This window comes from Lepidochelys kempii, chromosome 4, assembly GCF_965140285.1.
Source record: "Lepidochelys kempii isolate rLepKem1 chromosome 4, rLepKem1.hap1, whole genome shotgun sequence".
Classification (NCBI taxonomy): domain Eukaryota; kingdom Metazoa; phylum Chordata; order Testudines; family Cheloniidae; genus Lepidochelys; species Lepidochelys kempii.
Genome location: NC_136383.1, coordinates 107,686,018 through 107,708,705, shown reverse-complemented (window position 1 = coordinate 107,708,705; position 22,688 = coordinate 107,686,018). Strand labels below are relative to the sequence as shown.

Below are 22,688 nucleotides of genomic sequence, written 5' to 3'. Positions count from 1 at the left end.
TAAACCAGCTCCTAACTAGTGGGGTTGGGAAGAAACTTTCTTTGTGGGTAGGTCACTCCATAACTCTCTACTTGAGTACTTTCCTCTGATAGTGGCTAAAACAGAATACTGAACTAGATGGACCACTGATCGAGACCATTCTGGCAAATTCTATGTTCTTAAAATATTGCTTCCTCTCTCACTGGCTTGGTGCATCTGATGTCATAATCCTACTAGGTTCCCTGTCATAATCCTGCTTTTCCTGGAAGACTTGACAGACTAGACTTGAATTTCTAATAAAAAAATGTAAAGGCCTTTTTGGGTCTTATATTAAACATGCTTAGGCTTGGAAGTGTTAGATTTTATCAGTAAACGTTGGTGAACACCAGTTTCATCATATGCACCCAATCTGATGAAAAATATTCCATCAATAATAAAAATTTACAGATAGGCAAAGTAAAAAAAGGTTCCTTGAAAACTTCTTTGATGTGGTCATTAACACTCCCATAATTTCCTGCTACTGTGAAAATTTAAATTGATACAAATAAAAGTATATTTTAAACATTTATATTATCCGTCAAAATAATAAAAAAATAAAAACTGATTTCTGACAAGCCTATACGTAATAAAGAAGTGAAAAAGGACACAAACCTTCCTCCTCCCTTTTGTAAGTCTCTCATAAGTAGAATTAAAGTTTACAGAATAATACAACAAAGTTTCTCTTTCATCTAGATTCCTGTTGGATTTTTTCAGTACAAAGAATCAATGAGCAGTTTTGTCCCAAATCACAAGGAGGAACCTTCCATTAAGTTTTCTCCTATCAATCCAGACGATGAACTATTAAGTGATATGTTAGCTTTAAAATATGCTACTTGCCAGCAAAATATGTTCAAATCCTAAGCAATTACTAATCCAACCTGATAACGATGCAGGTGAGAGTTCTATGGCACAATTTCCAGCATCCATGGTGCTTAACAATGTACTTCAGAAGCCTTCAGTACCTTTATTATCTATAACGTTCTTCATGTACACCATTGGTAAACTCAATAAAGGAACAGACCTCTCAAAAAATATGGGGGGTCATAAATGACAACACAAGGTTCTAAATCTTTCAAAAAGTATATTCCATAACAGAATATGGTGGCAACTGTCTTATAGAAAATGTGTTGAATTCAAAAACAAGTCACAGATTTTTAAATATTTATCTTTTCCAGCTTCAGAGCACTGTTATACATTAGTCCTCACAACATATTTGTGTAGTAGATATTATCTTAATTTTAGAAATAGACAAGCTATGGAAAGCCAAGTTTTTTCCTTACACTGTATCTATTTAAAGATATGTGATAAAAATGCAATCTACAAAGACTAGCGTATACATGAAATAGAGGGAAAATATGATCAGAGAGAAAAAGCAACTTTCAACAGGAATTATAAACCTCAATCCAACTAAAAACAAAAGTAATTTACAAAGTTTTCTATTTACATACATTGACTAATGAAGAAATTCTGCATGACAAAATAAATCAAGTAATTCTTCTCAACTGTATGTGTGTGTACGTAGTGTCTGTCAGTTCCACGATGACATTATCATGCTCTCTTCTTTTTCTGTCTTCTGAACTACTTAAGGCCCTAAAACTGTGATAGTAGTAAACCATACTTGAAAATGTACCTGACATCTACTTGCCAGAGGTAGATATGAAAGAAAGAAATATGTTCACCCTCAAGACCTGGAGTAGCACCTTGGCGAGAAGCCCAACCCCTTCTCAATGCAAGCAGATGGATCTGAGGATCTCTGCCATGGTGCTGTATCTGGATCCTGCTTCGGAACTATTTTTCACATCTGTCTCTGGTTAGTAGGTGCTAGATGAACGTGTAGCTCCAGTAGCCTCTAGCTGCTGAAAAGGAGAAGGACTGTTTTGTTTCTTCTCTCCCTCCCACCCCAGAGCTTCTTAGTGGTTTCCAATACTTTACACCTCCCCATCCTCCCATTTTGTTTGTTTCCTTCCTTCCTTCCCCCTTTTCCCATAGTTGTAGTTCATGCCTCTGCTGCTGATAGCTTTCCAGAAGCAGTAACACTGTGACATTGACAGCATACTTAAAAATATCACTGCTGTCCATGTCCTTCTGAATAACAGAGGTGAAACTGACCAGATTCCTGTTAGTTTCATGCTGCTACTACTGGGCAAAGCTATGAGTGTTGGTACTTAAGTGGTCTATCTGCACTCAGAGGAAAATATATCATTACATTCATTTTTTTAAATTAAAAGTTAAATTCTGCAGAAACTGATGGCTTAGGACTCCATGTTTGCTAGGAAAGATTTCCACTTGCTATCAGAGAGTGGATTTTTCAAAGTTCTAGCAGAAGATATAACTATATCAATTTCCAACTATATTTTCATGGACTTCTTGATATCACATCCATTTTGAGCTCACTCACATAATGCAACATGATGCTTGCATCCCTTTTGCTACAGTAAATCTGACTTGCCTTGGAATGAGAACATTTCCCTATTCTCCAAGGGCTATACTTCAAACCCAAGAACCATCTACGCCCTAATGCTACAGACACTTATAAATGTGAGTTGTCCACCTGACTTCAGTGGGACTAGTTCACATGCATAGAGCATATGTAAGTATATGCTGGGCCTTACATTCTAATAATTCCAAAACCATGTTATTCTATCCAAGCTACAACAGCTGCGGATTCATTGCTTCCAGACAACAGTATCTGGTGTAGATGGATTTTATACAATATCAAACTAAGACTTCAAGAAAATCAGAATGATAAAAATGGTTCTCTCTTTTTTTTTTTTTTTAAACTGGCTTAATATTAGGCCATTCATTTTCATTTAATTTCTACTATTAAAAAATGTAAGCATATAGTGCCATCTACTTGTTAAACTTCTAGCAGACTTGTTTATATTTAGGATAAATCTGAAGTTGTGGGCCTTCAAGTTTTGATTTTGTTTTTTGTTCAAAGTTGAATAAAATACTTAGCACTCAGTGCTTTTTCCTCCAACAATCTCAAATATAATAACTGACATTTTTAGGCTATGCTTTTTCTTTGGCTGTAAGTCTCGGTTAAATTAAAAAATCAAGCCAAGTATGAAAAGAAAACACACTAATAGTATTAAACATGTTTTCTTTAGCATGCACACTACAACTTAAAAAAAATGTTCAATGACTCGATACTAGCAGTAATCTTTAAACTAACACCTAAATCAAATATCATATTCTTGTTCTAGAAAAAAAGACAAAACAAAGGATTTTTTTTCCAGACATTAAACTCTAGCACTGAAAACAGTAGGAAGTCTTTTCCACACATCTTCCACCACAGAAACAAGTTCTCAACTAGAACTACCGGAATGGGGATTAATAAGTACCCAAGTGTGGGTTCACCCTTTTTCCAGGAAGTCTTCCCAGCATATTTGTCTAGTTAGTAGCTGGCCCTTTAAATTTGTGAGGGCGGGACACCCAACTGCAGCCCAGCCCCTAAGTGCTAGTTCACATCCAGTTGCTCTAGTCTAGACTGTCTCCACACTCCCTCCTAGCTGGTGAGTAACCTTAGCCTCTGTTTTCCTTTTGATTTATTCCTGAGATGATGATACATCCCGAGAGAGATGCTCTACTCTTGTAAAATGCACAACCTACATTAGCTCGAGGTTTCTCTTTTCCTTAAAAGCCACCACCAGCGCCAGGAAACTAAACATAGAGCATAAATATTAGAAATAAAACTAGATAATAAAGAGCCTGGAGGGATCCCAAAACAAAAGGTGCTCCTCTGCACCACCTCCCAAGTGGGCGTGTTTTCCTGGCCGCAGTCACCATCAGCTACATGCTCGGTGGGGCTGGGGGCAATGGCTGGGCAGGAGTAGACTCGCCTTTGGTCGCTTCTCCCCGCACACGTTGCGCTAAGGCCGATGGCAGGCGCTTAACGCGGTACTTGGCAGGGCAGCCCCCTGTCCCAGCGCAGCCCTGCAGACGGGGGCGGGCCCGCGTCCCGCAGGCAAAAACTGCCTGGAGCGGGGTGCGCCTACCCGGAGGGACCCGTCCCGTCCCCCCCGGTACTTACAGGGTGACCGTCCTGTTGGGCAGCGCGTCGGGCGGCAGGACTCGGGCGAGCTCCAGGCTGCTGCAGACCACCTTCCCCTCGGCCGGGGACCTGCCGGGGCTCCTGGGGCGGCCGTCCTGCTTGCATCCCGGGGGCAGCGAGGCGCCGCCGCCGAGCAAGAGCAGCGCGGGCAGCAGCCAGGACGAGGGGCAGCGGCCCGGGCGCGGCATGGCGGGGAGCGCAGCGCCCGTTCGGGGGGACTCCGAAGGCGCCGCGGGAGGAGGAGGAGTCTCCGGGCCGGGAGTCGCTGTTCCCCGTGGCCTAGAGCAGCCGTGAGCGCCCCGGGGGCGGGGCCGGCGGCGGCGTTTGTGTTGCTAGCGCCGCCGCCATGTGGTGCTGGAAGGCGGCGGGCTGGAGCCGCGGCCGCCGCTTCTCCCCTCGCTTTACGGGGCGTCGAGTAGCTCCCACCGCGCCTGCTCCAGGGCCCGAGCCGGGAATGACAGCGCCGCCCTCAGCCGACGCCGCGGCAGCCCAACGGTCCAGCAGCGCTGTTCCTCGGGGGGGTCTCGCGCTCGCGGCCAACGCGCAGGCGCCTGGTAGTTGCTGCGCAGGCGCGCTTGCTCGTCGGAAGCCCCGAGCGCTCCTTGCGTTGGGGCTGCAGCGCTGGCGGGGTGGCCAGGGTAGGGGCTGTGGGGTCGCTGGCAGCTGGGGGCGCCCGCGTTGCCCCGGCGGATCTGTAGTTCGGAGCGGCACCCAGGGCATCGTGCCTACGCCTTCCTGGTATATGCTGCCTCCCTGTCCTTGCTGACCAGCGCAGCTCCTCAGGGCCCTCTGCGGGGGAGCGCTATTGCCCCAGAGCAGAGGGCGCGGGACCTGCCGGAGCTCAACTGCGCGCAGTGTGGGGCAGAGTTAAGGGGGGGAAATCGCAAGGTTGTGACTCCCAATCCTGTGTTCCAACTCAAAAACTTTCCTTCCTCCCCAGGCCTGGCATCACCCCCTGCATTTGTCAATTCCTTACTGCTTTAGATTAAGATGAACTGTCTCTGGGGTCCTAAAGTAACCTTGAACAATTAAACCCTTCCACGTGCTCAGGGCAGTGAGAGAGAATCAGCTCACTTCTCTTTTCAGGGGGATTGCAGAGATTGGTTTTCATTCTCAGCCCTATCTATGCTTCCAGCAGTGCAGCTGCACCATTGTTTGTACAAGCGCTATCCCTGTGGGCCTAGGTACTCCACCTCCCTGAGAGGTGGTAAGTATGTCAATGGGAGAAACCTTCCTGTCAACATAGCACAGTGTACATCCGCAGTGTACACCTGCATTACTCTGGGCAGGTCTACACTTAAAATGCTACAACGGTGAAGCTCTACCGATTGGACGCTTCAGTGAAGACACTACTACACTGACAGGGAGAGTAGTTAAACCACCTCTGTGAGAAGCCATAGCTTTGTTAGCTGGAGAAGCCCTCTCATCAACATAGCACTGTCTACACCTGGGTTAAGATCAGTATAACTATGTCTCTCAGGTGTGTGGATTTTTCACATCTCTGAACAACGTGGTTATACCCATGTAAGTTTATGGTGTAGACCTGGCTTCAGGGGTCCATACCCCAGATCAATGAAGTTATACCAACATATTATTTGTAGTGTAGACCAGTGTGGTGTATGTCATTCTGTTGGTTTCTCTTTGCTCCAGACCTTCCATCTGCTCAGCTTGATTTGTGTCACTGGGCCATTGTCAGGGTTCCCTCCCCACTCTGAACTCTGGGGCACAGATGTGGGGACCCACGTGAAAGACCCCCTAAGCTTATTTCTACCAGTTTAGGTTAAAACTTTCCCAAGGCACAAATCCTTTTCTTGTTCTTGGACGGTATTGCTGCCTCCACCAAGTGATTTAGACCAGAATTCAGGAAAAGGGCCACTTGGAGTCCCAATTTCCCCAAAATATTCCCCCAAGCTCCTTCATCCCCTTTCCTGGGGAGGCTTGAGAATAATATCCTAACCAATTGGTACAACGTGAGCACAGACCAAACCCCTGGGTTTTTAGGACACTGAAAATCAATTAGGTTCTTAAAAGAAGAACTTTATTTTTTAAAAAAAGTAAAAGAATCACACCTGCAATATCAGGATGGAAGGTAACTTTACAGGGTAAATAAAAAGATTTAAAACACAGGATTCCCCTCTAGGCTCAGCTTCAAAGTGAAAAAAACAGGAATAAAACTCCCTCTTAGCATAGAGAAAATTCACAAGCTAAACCAAAAGATCATTGAACACATTTCCTTGCCTTTACTTACAATTTCTGTAATTTTAGATGTATCTTTTCAGGAGATCGTTTGCCTGCTTGGTCTCTCTGTCCAGAGAGAGAACAACCAAAGAGAGCACAAACAAAACCTCTCCCCCACAGATTTGAAAGTATCTTCTTTCCTTATTGGTCCTTTTGGTCAGGTGCCAACCAAGTTATCTGAATTTCTTCACCCCTTGTAGGTAAAGTGATTCTGTACCTCTGGCGAGGAAGGATTTTATGTTACTGCATACATAAAGGTGGTTACCCTTCCCTTTATATTTATGACAGCCATATTGTGCAATCAAATTTTAAGCAGGTCCCCTCACTGAAATCACTAATGAGTCCTACTGATGGTGTGATCAGGACCTGTTCTTCCTCTTACCTACTCTTTCAGCTGCTTCCTTTTTTTACCACACTGCCTTTCCACACTTCCATCACTTCCTCTTGTGCTGGTACTGATCTTCCATCCTCTCTTGTTGAAGGGGCATCATCCACAACACTGTGCTCGTTGTTTGAATGGCAGGAGAGACAAATTTCAGAGTAACAGCCGTGTTAGTCTGTATTCGCAAAAAGAAAAGGAGTACTTGTGGCACCTTAGAGACTAACCAATTTATTTGAGCATGAGCTTTCGTGAGCTACAGCTCACTTCATCGGATGCATACCGTGGAGAGACAAAGTGTATTATCTATGTTAGGTACTTATGTAGTCTCTATCACCATAGTAACTGGTTACCTCAGAAGCCTCAATGTATTTATGCTCACAACATCCTTGTGAAGCACTATTGTCCCTAATCTACAGATAGGGGAATTGAGGCACAGAGAGTCAATATTGCTAACCCCAGGCATTAAAAAAAACTTGATCCAAAAGAATCAGCGGGCTTTCAAAAAATGCATTTTTGTTTCTTGTTATGTCTTCTGGCTTCTGGGCCTTTTGGGTGTACTCAGGTTATGTTTTAAAATTTTTCTATGCAACCAGGAGAACTAGAAATGTACTTTCATTCTAAATGAAAATTGAGATTTTCACCTAATCACTTTCCTTCAGCAGCTGGTACTTTAAGAAAAACATCAACTACCAGGGCACTTTTAAAAAAATGATGAGAGTTGGCAACACTTATTTGTGCACCCCCCCCCACCCAAGTGTGGCAGGTGTTTACATAACAAATGCAAAGATATCGTCCATAACCAAGAGGTCTTACGGAGCAGCTGCTATTCTTAAGAGTGCTGGATGCGGCTGGAGAGTTCAAAATCTCCTGTTGCACACAGCAATGCAGAGCTGTGAATGCTGACAAGAACAAAAAGAGCTGCAGGCTCTGGTTTGTGTTCTATTGGGTGGATGTAAAGTTAAAGTAAAATAAAACAAAAGATTCTTTAATAAAAGCTTTCTTTGAATTAATAAAGAAACAGAGTTTGCAGACTAATTTTAGATATGACTCAGTGTATGAGAGTAACAAACAGTAGATGTGGATTCGGGCAAGGTAGGATAAATAAGATTATAATTATTCAGTTATGGTATGTACCCAGTGTACACATATATGTAAGCACACTATTACATTCCCCCTCAGTTAACAGTACTGTATCTTACTGTTAAAAGTGGAACCTATCAGATATTTTGTATTACTCTTAACTTCTCTTTCTACTCTTCTTATTTGTTCTATACTCTTTCTTTGAATGTTCTTATTCATGCAAATGGGTTCAACTACTGTCCCTTGCAAATTTACCTTTTCAGTCCCCTCTGGGATACTAGTTTAGGAAAGCACTTAAGCACATGTTTAAGTCCCATGGAAGTTAATGTTACTTAAGTACTTACTTAAAATTAAGAATATGCTTAAGTGCTTTCCTGAACCATAGTGTGTATAGGTATGTCTGAGAGTAAACTTAATATGGCCCAAACTGAACTCCTTATTTTTCCTTCCACATAATCCCCACTTCCCTCATTCTTTGTCACTGTTAGCAAATCACCATTATCCTTGTCACTCAGGCCTCTATCCTAATGAGTCATCTATGACTCCTAGTCTCTCTAGGTTGCAGACCGTTGTATCTAGTTTGTCCTTTTTTCACTCTTATTTTAAATGGCTATTGGCAATTTTTCTTAATTATTTTTGCACCATTCTTTCAACTCTTCTAAATATTAAATTCTTGTCTCCAAGATATCAAGAAGGCAGCAAGACCCTATTTGAAATAAATAGTTTCAGTGTTTAAACAAAAGAGAGGTCTGGCAACGCTTCACATCCTTCATATGTCCTCACCATAGAGAGAGAGAAACAAATGCTCACTTATCATCACTGGTGATTTCTGTCTGTTTTGCATTCTCACTGATTCTTTACTTTGCTGACTCCTCTCCTTTTCTTTCATCAGCTCAGGGTCTCACATCCCTGCACATTTTTCCTGAGCTTCTATCCCCTTCTCCTTAATGATTGTTCTCTGCTTCTCTCCTCAAGGGAGTCCCTGTGCTGTCACTACCCTCAATTTTTCTCCTTTTTACTCTTGACTGCCATAGAATCTTCCATCTACAGCAATCCACCCCCTCTGTTAATGGAACATCACCCACTATGTTTCTGCTTACTACAGCAGTTGCTGTTAAAAAGTAAGCATATAGCAATAGCTAAAACTCAGCAATACTATAGCTATTTGTTATTAGTTCAGGGAAATAACTGTCAACTGGTGGCACATCCTAACCTTTTAATGGCAATCACTATGTCTGAATAGGAGTGGAGAGGAAAAAGTCACTTAGATATAGCAACCAAAGCCCTGAAGCTTCTTCTTACGTTAGTATAGGGTTGCAGCACTCCACCCCCAACTCTGTAGATGGTCCAACCTAAGGAAAAGATTCAAACTCTGCAACTGCTTTTTTCCAAATGCAGGCTCCTTTCAGCAGTGGACATCTCAAATCCTCCAGCTGTCCCTTAGACCCAGAGAGACAAGATTGGGCGAGGGATAGCTCAGTGGTTTGAGCATTGGCCTCCTAAACCCAGGGTTATGAGTTCAATTCTTGAGGGGGCCATTTAGGGATCTGGGGCAAAAATTGGGGATTGGTCCTGCTTTGAGCAGGGGGTTGGATTAGATGACCTCCTGAGGTCCCTTCCAACCCTGATATTCTATGAGTATCTTTTATTATTGAACCAATTTCTCTTGATGAAAAAGACAAGTTTTTGAGCTGCAGAGAGCTCTTCTTCGTGTTCAACAGAAGTTAGTAGTCCAATAAAAGTTATTACCTCAACCACTTATCTCTATAATATCCTAGAACCAACACAGCTGCCAACCTTAGACCTAGAGCCATTTTCCCTGGTCCCACATTTGTCCCACTCAAGAGGCAAAGAGCTCCTGGAATGCCAACTGCATCACTAGATGAAGTATTGCTTTAAAACTGTCAGTTGTAAATCCACATTAAATATTGTAGACAAAATGTTTCAGCTAATTTCTGGTTCTTTATCAACCTGTATCTGTAACTGTGTCAAAATACAGGTTGATAAAACAAGTGTTATGCAGAACAGTTCTGCAGAACTGAGGCTATTGTGCATGGACATATCCTTATCCTGCAAAATGGATTCTCAGTGGTTAGGGATTCAGTTTTGTAAAACATTGTGAGTTTTCTTAAGGAAAACATTTTGGAAATCTTTTGAAGGAAAGTGATGATGTCAGTCACACACTTAGAATTCTCAGGTTTTGGTTATTATCAATAAAAACTCACTGAAGCAAGAATTGGAAATAGAAATTTTATAAAATGAAAATTGAAAATCTCCCAAAGCACAATTCTTATGGAAGAGCTGGGTTCTGAAGATTTCCATGTTTGCCAGATGTCCATCAGCATGAGTATGGGGCTACAGCAGAAAAAGCCGTGTGAATCTAGAAGATTCATATACATGCAGAGAGTCCATCCTCCCAGTGGGGATTCTAGATCAAAATTTTAGCTGGGACACTGCAATTTGCCTTAGTTTGCATGAGCTCATTATTTATGACACTTTTAAAAGTTCCCCTCTGTAAAGAATCCCCTCATCCACTGGCTGCCAAAACTGTGATAGCTTCTTCTAGCATGGGGGACAGGCTGGGATGGACCCATCATCTGAGGGTGAGATGCGCCAGCAGGGAGGGATAAGGTAAGGAGCAGGCTGGCAGTGGCACCTGAGGGGGGGTGATATGGGGGCTCTCTCAAGCATTGAAGCTTCTAGGAGAGGTTGGGAGAAGGGGTTCATGGGCCAAGGGCATCAGGCTACTGGTGGTGGGGGGGCACCTGAGAGAGGAAGAGAAGGATCAGGCCAGTGGGGCAGGTGGTGGCATGGCACTATGTCTCCCCCCTCCTCCCCCACCCACACACTTTAGATATGGTCTGCAGCCCAATAAAATGTCAGTTCACAAAAATGAAATTTTTTCACCTAAAAGATCCCAAAACTCTAATTTACCAAATGCATGTCTACACATTCAGATGGACTCCACCCTAGATCCCTGCCAAATAGATGGGCTTTGGAATATGACCTAAATGTCATCAAAATCAGGTTATTTCAGACTAATCGCTCCCAATCTGCCAAAGATGTCCTCCTGGTGCTTTTGAAACCTGTCCTGGAATTTGCTTAAAACAGTCCGGGGCAGTGCAGTTGCTGCCCAAATTGACCGTTAATCTTAAAGAATTATTCCATTATCTTAACAGTTGTGAATGGGGTATAGAACTGGGCTGAAGATAAACTTACTTTAATTATATATTTTCATGTTTCTGAGTGGTGGGTTGAGTACTCAGGTGCTCCAATACTAGAATTTAGTGGTTGCTGGGACAAAGGATCTTCCACAAAAGGAGGTCACGTGGACCTTAAAGATACTTATGAATGCCAGGATTGTGCATCCCAAAGATTGCAGGCTGCATACCTCTCATATCCTTCATTTAGAGGGACATCATTTATTTTACTCCCAAAGTTAACTATGTTTGACAATTTTGAAATCCTCCCACTTTTATTATTTAAAATTATTGACCTCAAAAATAAAGAATCATGAAACTGAGGGTTTAGAAAGTCTTATTTACACTAAAGGAATACTTTCACATTCATAATTTTGACTCATTTTGGGTCTTTTCCTCTCATTGCACTCCATATTTGAGAGTTGGCAAGCTGAGAAACATGCAAGGCTATGGAGGAGGAGGCTGGAGAGCTGAGCCTGAAGAAAATGGTTGAATTACATATATAAAAGTTGACTACACTGAGAGAATCCAGTTATTTATCCTAAAAGTCATAATTAGCCTACAACAAACCATAAAAATGATAAAAATAAGAGAATCCTACCCTATCTCTGCCTTAGTTTTAAAATAAATTTATTTAGAAAGATAGATATTCAAAAATACTATAATTTGAAATTTTACCAGAATTGCATAAACTGTTATCTCTACAAAATGCAGAATAATACATCAACATGAAAAGAGCTGGAGATGTCCTTTATAGAATCTTACATTTACATTCACTCAGCTAAAATATGATGTAATATGCATTATTATAAAGTGTTTTACATATTACAACTGTCATTTTGAGGTGTTTTGGAAACAATTGTTCCATTTAACAGTAAAAGCAGTACATGGTCTGTACACTTATCACACATCTGCTCAAATAAATTTGTTAGTCTCTAAGGTGCCACAAGTACTCCTTTTCTTTTTGGGGATACAGACTAATACGGCTGTTACTCTGAAACTTATCAAACACTGTTTGTAAACTAATAAACAGTTGATGAAAGTGGAAACAAAGTATTTATTCGTTCTACCCAAAGTTACCTTTAGCTAAATACTTTAGACACTAATGCAAGCAATAGCCACAATATGTACAACTGTTTTAAAAAAAGAAAAAGTGTAATTGAAGAAAACAAAGGCTAACTACTTTATTATTAACACATCAATGCTTATAATTGAAAAGAAAGGAAGGAAATGGTATTCATAGATGGTGGTGATTAGATTTTGTGGGATGAGAATTTGCATTGTTATGTGTAAAGTTCATTTGAAAGAAGAGGTGTCTAATACTTAACAATTCAATTGGTTCAGAAGTTAACTTTCTCAACGTTCTTCTTTGAAGAATGCTTCTCATTCCCTAATCCTGTCACCTTAAATTTTACAGGTTTTCAGAGTAGCAGCCATGTTAGTCTGTATCCGCAAAAAGAAAAGGAGGACTTGTGGCACCTTAGAGACTAACAAATTTATTTGAGCATAAGCTTTCATGAGCTACATCCAAATGCATCCTATGAAGTGAGCTGTAGCTCACGAAAGCTTATGCTCAAATAAATTTGTTAGTCTCTACGGTGCCACAAGTCCTCTTTTAGATTTTACAGACCATTACCTCTAGAAAAGTCCAAATTTTACTGCTGAATAATGACCCCCCAAACTAGAGATTTCTTTTTTTTCCCATTCTCTCTGGCTCAAACAGAAAATTCTGAATGAACAGATATTTTGGTTTAGATTTTTCATGTATTCGTTAAAGAATGTGAAAATGGAACATTTGGCTAGCAATGGCAAGAGGCAACTTACACCCAGAGTGTAGGCGGACAACAGCTATGCCCAGACACATGCTATTGGAGCTCATCCTCAAGAGTAGGCAGAGAGAGAAAGCTGAGAAGAAAAACCCTGTGCTCTGACAGTAGGCAGAGAACGGCAGGCACAGTAACTGCCAACAGGCCTTGGGCAGGGGGAAGTAGACAAGTAGACAAGATGAGGGATTTATAAGGACATCAGATGTGGGGAGAAGAAGACAAACACTTGGAGAAAGGGAGGAACAGGGGGAGAGAGACTGAGGGATAAGAAAAATGGAGTTAAACACAGCAATAGAAATGCATAATGTTTATTTATCAGGTAAATGTTTATTAGGTAAATTTCACTTGCCATAAAGGAGAGTTGAAGAGAGAATTTTGTCGTAAACTAGTGAAAATCAGTTGTCTGTCAACAACTTGGCCAGTCCTTATTTTAGTCCCTTTTAAGTGCTTATTTTAGTGTGGATATTTCCTATCTGGATGGGATCTGAACTGTGGCAAAAACTGGTGAATTTCACAATGTATGTCTGTCATTTCTGGACTCTTGTAGGACAGTGGTTGCCAAACCATGGTCAATCCCCACTACTGTCATCTGTTGACCATTAATAGTCTACCGAGAATTGGCTGGTCACATGGTGCTGGCTTTGTTCCCTTATTATAACTGCTAACCTGCATTAACAGATGCAAAAAATACACTGAATACTTCCCTAATTATTTTCCATGCAGTGTTATTGATTTTCCAATGGGAGGTTGTCTGTTCATGAATATGAGGGGAGGTAGTCCAGGAGACTGGCTCTGTAAGCTATGGTCCACACTATGGCAAAAATGTAAGCTTTGTTCTAAAAACTTCTGGAAAGGAAGAGCTTATGCCAGCTTCATAATAGACAGCATTTAAATTGGCATTACAAGTCTGTCTCTCTCAAAAAAACCCAACTAAAATAGCACATTTTAAAATCAGAATTATCAACATTGTGTCTTCTGCACTGTGGAAGATTATTCTAACTGATATAAAGTCATTTTTGTTGGAACTTCTACATGCGTGCTGTGCAGTAGCCAATGAGACCTTTTTGCAATATTGGGCTCCTAGATAATTCACTTTTCCTCTTTTTCCAAGAAAGTAGGATTATAGGACACTGGCATGCATGATAAACACGTGTTCTACTTTTTGTCTTTTGTTCCCAGAAACCCCTTTCAATTAAAAGTCCAAAGTATTTAATTTGGACTTCATAAAACAGTTATTGCATATTAAATAAATAAAAACTACACATTAAAGGATATTTGCAGAGTATTAAAAACTGTACAATAGGTCCATATCAATTTCACAGTTACAAATCTATTACATAGTTTTTAGTCCTTGGTGAATGTTTAATAATCAGTATTCAAATAACATAGATTAACTGTCCTATTAAATCTAAATTAATTGTGGTTTTGGGAGCATTAATTTAAAAGGTTACCTATTTTCCCTGCAGATCTGATCTTTCTGTATCACATTTTTTCATTAAAATTAGTATTAAAGACTTTGTGTAAATTTGTTTCATGTTTCATTTAGAATATAGTTACCAGGCACTCTGAATACCTGTGAAATCACATTCTCCCAAGCTTCACTGCTAATAGAGATATTAAGATTCTCTCCTATTGTCTTCTAGTGTAATTAGCATTACCTGGTGGTAATAAAGACTTCACACATTTGTTTAAAAAAGGGTAATCCCTGTTGATTCAGGAACTGACATTCAGCAGTTCATCAGGACCAGTGAGTGAAGATCTACCTCTGGGGTATGCACATTTTGAATTTACGAAATGGCTAATTTGCAGCAAAAGATCAAAAATTGGTAATGTGGTGAATATATTAATTTTAGTTTTGCTGAAAGAATTAGCATCACCACAAAACAGCTCTACCAGTTACTGTATCCCTTGCAGTTCTTTGCCTAATAAGCAGCATTTGAAACTCTAGGATAATGCTGATTACATTATTTTGACTCAATTACACTTGCTAAAGACTACACATTAATGTCAGTGATGACTGTCACAGCAGTTCTTTTGAACTGTGAAGCGAGTTGTTTCTTTTGCGGCAAGAAGCAAGATTCATAGAGTTTAAGACTTGAGGTGACTGTTACATCTAGTCTGACCTCAAGCATAACACAGGCCATTACATTTCATCCAGTTACCCTTGTATTGAGTCCAATAACTTGTTGGACTAACTAAAGCATGGATATCTTCCAGAAAGACACCCAGACTTGATTTGAAGACATCAACTGGTGGAGAATCCTCCACCTTCTTTGGTAATTTGTTCTAATAGTCAAGCATCCTCACTGTTAAATTGTGTCTACATTGAATTTGTCTGGCTTCAGCTTCCAGCCATTGGTTCTTGCTATGCTTTTCTCCACTAAATTAAAGATCTCCTCACACCTTCTTGTCTAAATGGGCCATCTTGATTATCACTACAAAAGTTTTTTTCTCCTGCTGATAATAGCTCATCTTAACTAATTAGCCTCTCACAGTTTGTATGGCAACTTCCAACTTATCTGTATGTGTATATATATATATATATATATATATATATATACCTTCTTACTATATGTTCCATTCTACGCATCCAATGAAGTGGACTGTAGCCCACGAAAGCTTATGCTCTAATACATTTCAGAGTAGCAGCTGTGTTAGTCTGTATTCACAAAAAGAAAAGGAGTACTTGTGGCACCTTAGAGACTAACAAATTTATACATTTGTTAGTCTCTAAGGTGCCACAAGTACTCCTGTTCTTTTTGCGGATACAGACTAACACGGCTGCTACTCTGAAACCTTACTATCCAGTATTTTCTGTGTGTGAATGTACTTACACACTATAGCAAACTCATCTCTCAATCTTTGGACGTGACTACACTTGGAGCTGATGGTATTATTCATGCTAGAGCTTATTGAGCTAGCATGCTAAAAACAGAGTGTAGCCATGGCAGAGTGACCTGCAGGATGGGCTAACTGCTTTGAGTATCCAAGACCCTAGGCATGTACTTGAGGAAGCTAGTTCATACCACAGTTCCTGCTGCTACAGCTACACTCTATTTGTAGCACATTAACTTGATGAGAGCTAGTGCGAGTCAGTCTCCTCAAGCTAGAAATCATCCCCCCAACCCACAGCTCCGAGGACAGATATACCTTTTTTAATAAGCTACACAGATTGAGCTCTTTTGGTCTCTTACTGAAAGGCACTTTCTCCAGCCCTTGAATCATTTTTGTGGCTCTTTTTGTGGTCTTGCCAAGCTTTCAGTATCCTTTAAAAATATGGTAACTAGAAGTGGATGCAGTATTTCAATATCAGTATCACAAATCAGCCACCTACAGAGGTAAAATTATCTCCCTGCTCCTACTTGCTATTTCCCTGCTTATACAACAAAGGATCATATTAGCCCTTTTTGTCAAAGCATTGTACTGGGAGTTGATGTTGACTTGCTTGCTCTACTATGACCCTGAATCCTTTTCAGGATCACTGCTTTCCAGGATATAGTTCCCCTCTCAGAGGTGAAAGTAAGCTGGTCCAGTCTGGTCCAGTGTACTGGCAAGAGCCAATATGCCGTGCTGGACCGGAGCAGCTTCCCCAGTCTGGTGCTTTAAAGAGCCCTGAGCTCTCCGCAGTGGCTGGAGCCCCAGGCCCTTTAAAGCGCCCCCTGAGCCCCACTGCCGTAGCTCTGGGGTAGCGGCGATAGGGCTCCGGCAGTGATTTAAAGGGTCTGGAGCTCCGCTGATTTAAAGACCCAAGTGATTTAAAGGCCCAAGAGCTCCCAGCCACAGCCGGAGCCCCGGATTTAAAAGGCCCAGGTATTTAAAGGCCCCACCTCTTCCGGTTGAGGCCACACCTCTTCTGGTCGAGGCCATGTCCCCCTGCTCAGGACTCCGGAGTACCAGTAGGTCCTTTAAGTTACTTTCACCCCTGCCCATTCTGTAAGTATGGCCAGCATTGCTTGTTCCTAAACGTATAACTTTGCATTTGTTTGTAGTAAAAATGCATTTTGTTTGACTGAGTCCAGTATAAAAAGAGCTGGGTAATAACACAAGACTTGCTTTTGCTCTTTATTAAAAGAACAATGTACAGAAATGTCTCAGTTACAGCTAGCATTAAACCATGTGCATACAGACTGCCTTCCTGGTGCCTCATCCAAACTCTTCCCTCCTGTAATTTATGTTCCTCTCTCTAAATGCCGTGTAGATTGCTACACAAGTGATCCTGATCACTTTGTATGACTGCTTTGTCTTCACCATTTTTTACCATTCCACTAATTTTTGTGTCATCTGCAAATTTTGTCACAGCAATTTCATATATTCTTCCAGATCATTGATGAAAATGTTGAATTGTGTTGGGCAGGGGCCAAGTGCCAATCCCTGCAAAATCCTACAAGAAACATCCCATACAGTGATAGTTCCCCGTTGATTTCTACTATTTGAGATCTGTCAGTCAGCCAGTTCTTAATCCGTTTAACTTGTACTCTATTGATACTCTATAATGCTAATTTTTTAATCAGAATGTCTTGAGGTTCTAAATTAAATGCCTTGTAAAAGTCTAAGTATATTTCCTTTTCACAATTGCCTTTATCAACCAAAATTGTAATCTCAAACAATGAATTCAGGTTTACTTGACAAGATGTATAAATCCATAAATCCATGTTAATTGGTATTAATTATATTCCTATCCTTTAATTCTTGATAAACTGAATTCTATATCAGATTTTCCATTATTTTGTCGAGGATTGATGTCAGTCCACCTAGCTTATATTAGTTACTTGAGTCATCCCGTTTGCCCTTCCTGATTGTTGGCATAACATTGGCGTTCTTCCAGTCTTCTAGAATTTCCTCATTATGCTAAGATTTATTAAAAATTAACATCAGCAGGCCAGATATCCCCTTTTAAGACACTTGGTCCTCCTGATTTAAAAATGTTTATTCCTAGTAGATGATGTCTAACATCCTTCTTATTTACTAATGGTTTGGAAAGTACGCCACATCCTCGTGTGATAGAAGTACATCATCCTGCTTCTTTCCAAGTCCAAAACAGAAATATTTATTGAACACGTCTGCCTTTTCTGCATCATTAGTAATTTTACCATCTCCATCTAGTAATGGACCTATATTGCTAGAATTTCTTTTGTTGCTAACATACTTTAAAAAATCTCCTTCTTATAGTCCTTAGCCCTGCTAGCCATGGATTTTTCCCTGGTAAGTTTAGTTTCCCTTATCAGTTTTCTGCACTTCATAAATTTATGTTGGGTGTAAAGCCCCAAATTCTTTTAGAACTTTATATCAATTACTGGAATGGAGATGACCTGGTATAGTGTTGGAGTCAGTCCTTCTGAAGAACGATTTGGATCCATTTCTGTGAGGTAGTAAAGTTGGTAAGAGTTGAGAGCACTCTACACCGGGCAGGATCAGCCCTAAAGTACTCTCTAAACTAGAAAAATAGGCAGTGTTCAATGTTAGCTAGCATATTTTAATTGCTTAAACCGTAGGGTCAACCTCAGACTTGCAGAAGATGTTAAACCTTATCTACACTAATGTTTTAAAACCTGTTAGTTAAAATATGCTAGCTAACACTTGTTAAACACTAACTATTTTTGTAGTCTAGACAAATTCTAAGTCATCTTTTCTTCTGTTGCTCATCTGATGCTAGTTACTACATCCTCTCTGGCTCCATTCCTCACTATAGTGTTTGTAATTTTTATTGCTGCTCTTCACCCCCCAAGCCACAGTGTGATCTAAGGTGTTTTTAATGCAGCTCTTTCCCTTCCTTCCTCTACTTCCCCACCCCATCTTCACTCCTTTCTCCATTAAAATTAACTGTCGATCAAAATCCGATTTTGCTAGCAGAATACTATTACTAGCATTTACTGCTATTAAAAATCTAACTGCACTGCTTTGCCTTTGACAGCCAAGGGGAAATTGGAATTATGTACCCATTTAAAAGTAGAGGAAAAATGCGGGAGGTAGAGGGAGAGAGACAAATTATAGGCCACTAAATTTAACTTCAATACCTGATAAATTACTAAAACAATTAGCAAAGCAGCTGCAATCAGTGTGTAAACAGCTAGAAGAAAATACAGCAATAAATAAATTGTTAACATGTTTGTAAAAAACACAAATCAAGTGAAACCAAAGTAATTGGTTTCTTTGATGCAATAATGAGCTTAGTGTGTAAAGTAAAAGTAGTAGACGTAGACTATCCTGACATTAGTAAAACACTAATATTGGTTCCACATGACATTCTCAGAAGGAAACTAAATAAATGTGGATTAGATGGAACCATTGTAAAATGAATACACAGGTAAAATAAATCAAACCTTGAGAATGATTATGAATTGTTCAGCTGCTAGTTCAGAGGAGGTCAAAAGCATTTTAGATGATCAAACACCATACAAAACTCAATTTAGTCCAGGAGTAATTTTTACAGCATTTAATATAAGAAACACCTAAATAAAGAAACTCAGCAGACCAGCAAAAATTGACAGCCATATTGGCTCTAAGCCATCACTAGAGTTTTTGCTACTCTACTGCATTTCTTTATTTAGGTATTTGATTTATTAAATGTTATAAAACATAACCTAAAATAAGCTTTGATTAGTATATGATAATCTAAAATGTCTTTCAACTGCTGACTTTGATTTTTATTTATTTGCATCCACTTATATAAAAAAATAATTTTGCTTGAGTTAAGGTTCGTGACTTTTTGTTGTGACTAGGTAGGGACCAGGTGTCTCATGGAATCAGATTCATTGGGATCAATTGTTATATTTTCATTGATAGGTTAGCAGAAGGAATATTATTTATTTGTATTACTATAGCACTTAGTCATGAACCCAGGACTCCATTGTGCTAGGAGCTATAAAATCACAGAACACAATTACTTTCCCTGCCCCAAAGAGCTTAATTGCATGACAAGAGATAATAGATGAGTACAGACAGATGGGGAAGTACAAGTAAACAATGAGACAATATGGGTCAGCATTCTCAGCAATGATCTCAGTGTACCAGCCGCCTAACTATTGTCAAGTTTTTTTGTAGACATCATGGAAAAGGGGAGTTTTGAGTAGGATAGTGAATTAATTTTGCAAATGTTTACAAGGAGCTCCTCTCATGTGTGAGGGGTAGAATTGGAGAAAGTACCAAGGTGGAGAAAAGAACACTAGTCCAATCTGAGGATTGTAAGAAAATATTATAAAGATTAGAATTAAATATTGTATGGGGAGCATAAAAATTGGAGAAAAAAGTTTAAATCCATAGGAGAGTGAATGAACAAATGTGACTAACAAAGTGGCTTACATAAGAGTAATCAAATACCGTCCATGCTAAACATTTGCAGGCACAGGAGCTAATAATATAATTAGGCTTGAAAGGATTTGATTTTTTATCAGTCAATGTCAGTAAAAGTGGATTTCATTGTACACACACAAACAGTAGGAAAAAAAATTCCATCAATAATAAAAATGTACCGATAGGCAAAATAGGAAAAATGTTGCTTGAGAAATATTAGGGGTTGATTTAATTACATTTATTGTGTATATTTTGATGTGCGATGTTGACAATTTGTTTCCTGGTTATAAAGCTTTAACTTATTGGGTGTCAGCTCCAAAGTTTGTCTCTCTCACCAACAGAAGTTGGTCCAATAAAATATATTACCTCCCCCACCTTGTGTCTCAGAGGGAAGAATGACACCCACTATACTGCTAACAGTATTTCCTGCAGTATTCTGGGATTCCCCTACAGATTTTCTGTCCAGTTACTGACCTTGCCTAATTTTTCTTAGCTTGAGGTGATTTGGTTACAGGCAACTTTTTAAGCTTCATGCTTGAAGGCTTAAGCCAATGTCCAACTATTGGCTTTTAGGATGAGACCTAAAGTAGGGGCAGATTATCCAAGATCTGCATACTACAGTGTTCTTATCTTTCCTCTGAGCATCTGCTACTGGCCGCTGTCAGAGACAGAATACTGGACTAGATGGATGTTGAGTCTGATCCAGTCTGGTAATTCCCATATTCGTAACTGATCACAAGTGTTCATTACAATAAAAATTAGTGGGGAAAATCTTAAAGATCTTTAAGGTCTGATTTGCTTGGATGATTTTCTAAAGTGTTATCCTGACTTTGCAAAGCTCCCCACAAAGTTCCCAGCAGCCGTCCAAAAATCCACACTATTAAAAAGACAATTGGGAAGCACTACTAAGTGTTGACCATATGCCTGGCATTGTGCAAGGCACAAATGTAAAGAAAGTGCCCGCTTCAAGGTGCTCACAATCTTTTTTTTTTTAAAAAAGCTCAATTCAACCGAAACTGCCTCCATTTCCCACGTAACCACCTTCATCTGAGCCAGGATATTTTAGTCAAATTTTTTTTGGCTGTCATCACTCAGACAGCCATTTAGTTTTAACATTTGGAGCATCACATTTGTCTGAAAACGTATCTATGTTTAATCTACCACAGATTGAATTCATGTTGTTCTATACAGTTGAACTACCAAATCCTTTGTGGCATGGGAGCTGCGTAACTGAGATAAAAATCCTTTGTGTTATCCTACCAATTGATATAACCTGGGACACTTGAGGTGACAGTGCTTAGGCTATGTATACACTATAGCTTAGGTCAGTATGGTCTCTGAGCAACATAAATTACACCGACCTAACCGCAGTGTGGACAGTGCTCTGTCAGCAGGAGAGCTTCTCCAGCCAACATAGCTACCACTGTTCACTGTGGCTGGAGTAATTAAAAGCTCTGTTCTGTTGCCTTAGAGCATCTGCACTAACAGCAGCTGTGCCATTGTAAACTCTGTAGTGTACGCATAGGCCTAGATCTATGTTTGGCTAGGGACAGAAGTTTCCCAGTGAAAGGCTCTTATTTCTGGCATTTTCTCCCCCAGTTGTCTGACACAGCCAATATAACTTGACCTTCAGAGCATGCTGTAAGGCCCTTCAGCTTCCCAGGCTTTCTCTGGTGGGGTGGATTAGTATTTCAGGGAATAACTTTGGCATCATAAACCAAGTCCGCTGTTAATGACACTATTGTTACTAATGATACTATTGTTTATTTATTAACCTCACCTACTTTATATAACGTACCTCTTGAACACAAATGTGAAAAACGGAATGCTTATTTTAGTTTCTTGAGAAGATGCAAGGCTGAAGAACTCCTTGCTTCTCTAAATGCAAATACTATTAAAATCACGTTTTCAGCAATTAAAGAGCATTAGGTAGAGTCTCAGTTAAGATATATTTACCTCTAAAAATGTATTCATCACTCTCTTCAAAAGTAAAGCCCTAGAGCAAAATGCATGTAGTTGCCAGCAGCTTTAGTTAAAGCTAAAATTAGCCATGCTGATTACATGGATTTTGCATAACCTTAACCATTAATCCTTCATATTGGTCTTTTGCTTTGAAAAATCTTGAAGCACCAATAACGTAAAGGTGGCTTACTGAGTCACTTTTTAATGCTATTTAGTTAAGATTTAAACCTTTATATAGTAGTTAATATTGACACCTTCTTTTAACAACAGCCAACCACTTCTTACATGTGCTTGACTGACAAAACAGACCTATTAATTTCAAGAAAAGACTAGCAGCACATGCAGAGCAGATAACTTTAATTTAAAGAGTAAAAAGCATACTAATGAGAAGAAATTAGAGGCCACAATAATGTATTCTTCCATTTTTGCCATTCTCAATGTACAGCATTCCCTTAAAACTTGCAAATAATATTTCCTTTCATGCTAAGTTTTCATTTGTTTTCATTTGGTGAATATAGTCCTTATTTTCTAATGGCTAGATTGTCTCTTTATCTGTCTTGGCCCAGCAGGGGAGTAAACCCCATCTACAGACTTTCCTGGAACTGGAACTTGAGGCTAGGTCTGTTGTGGAGCATAGC

General features: G+C 40.0%; 2 protein-coding genes across 3 annotated transcripts in view; one reads left to right on the top strand and one right to left on the bottom strand.

The window, feature by feature from the left end:
* ADGRA3 (adhesion G protein-coupled receptor A3) overlaps window positions 1-4,616 on the bottom strand; it is a 120,759-nt gene extending 116,143 nt beyond the window's left edge. Inside the window, exon 1 of one of the 2 annotated variants that reach the window (XM_073342384.2) lies at window positions 4,052-4,616. In XM_073342384.2, the coding sequence (XP_073198485.1) occupies window positions 4,052-4,260 (209 nt within the window). In that variant the 5' untranslated portion in view covers window positions 4,261-4,616. The remainder of the gene's footprint in view (window positions 1-4,051) is intronic. The other variant, XM_073342386.2, reaches the window with a different exon arrangement.
* The window catches only part of LOC140910713 (cytosolic beta-glucosidase), a 90,967-nt gene continuing 71,744 nt past the window's right edge, over window positions 3,466-22,688 (top strand). Inside the window, exon 1 of the mRNA XM_073342389.1 lies at window positions 3,466-3,533. The gene's annotated coding sequence lies outside the window, so the exon portion shown is untranslated. The remainder of the gene's footprint in view (window positions 3,534-22,688) is intronic.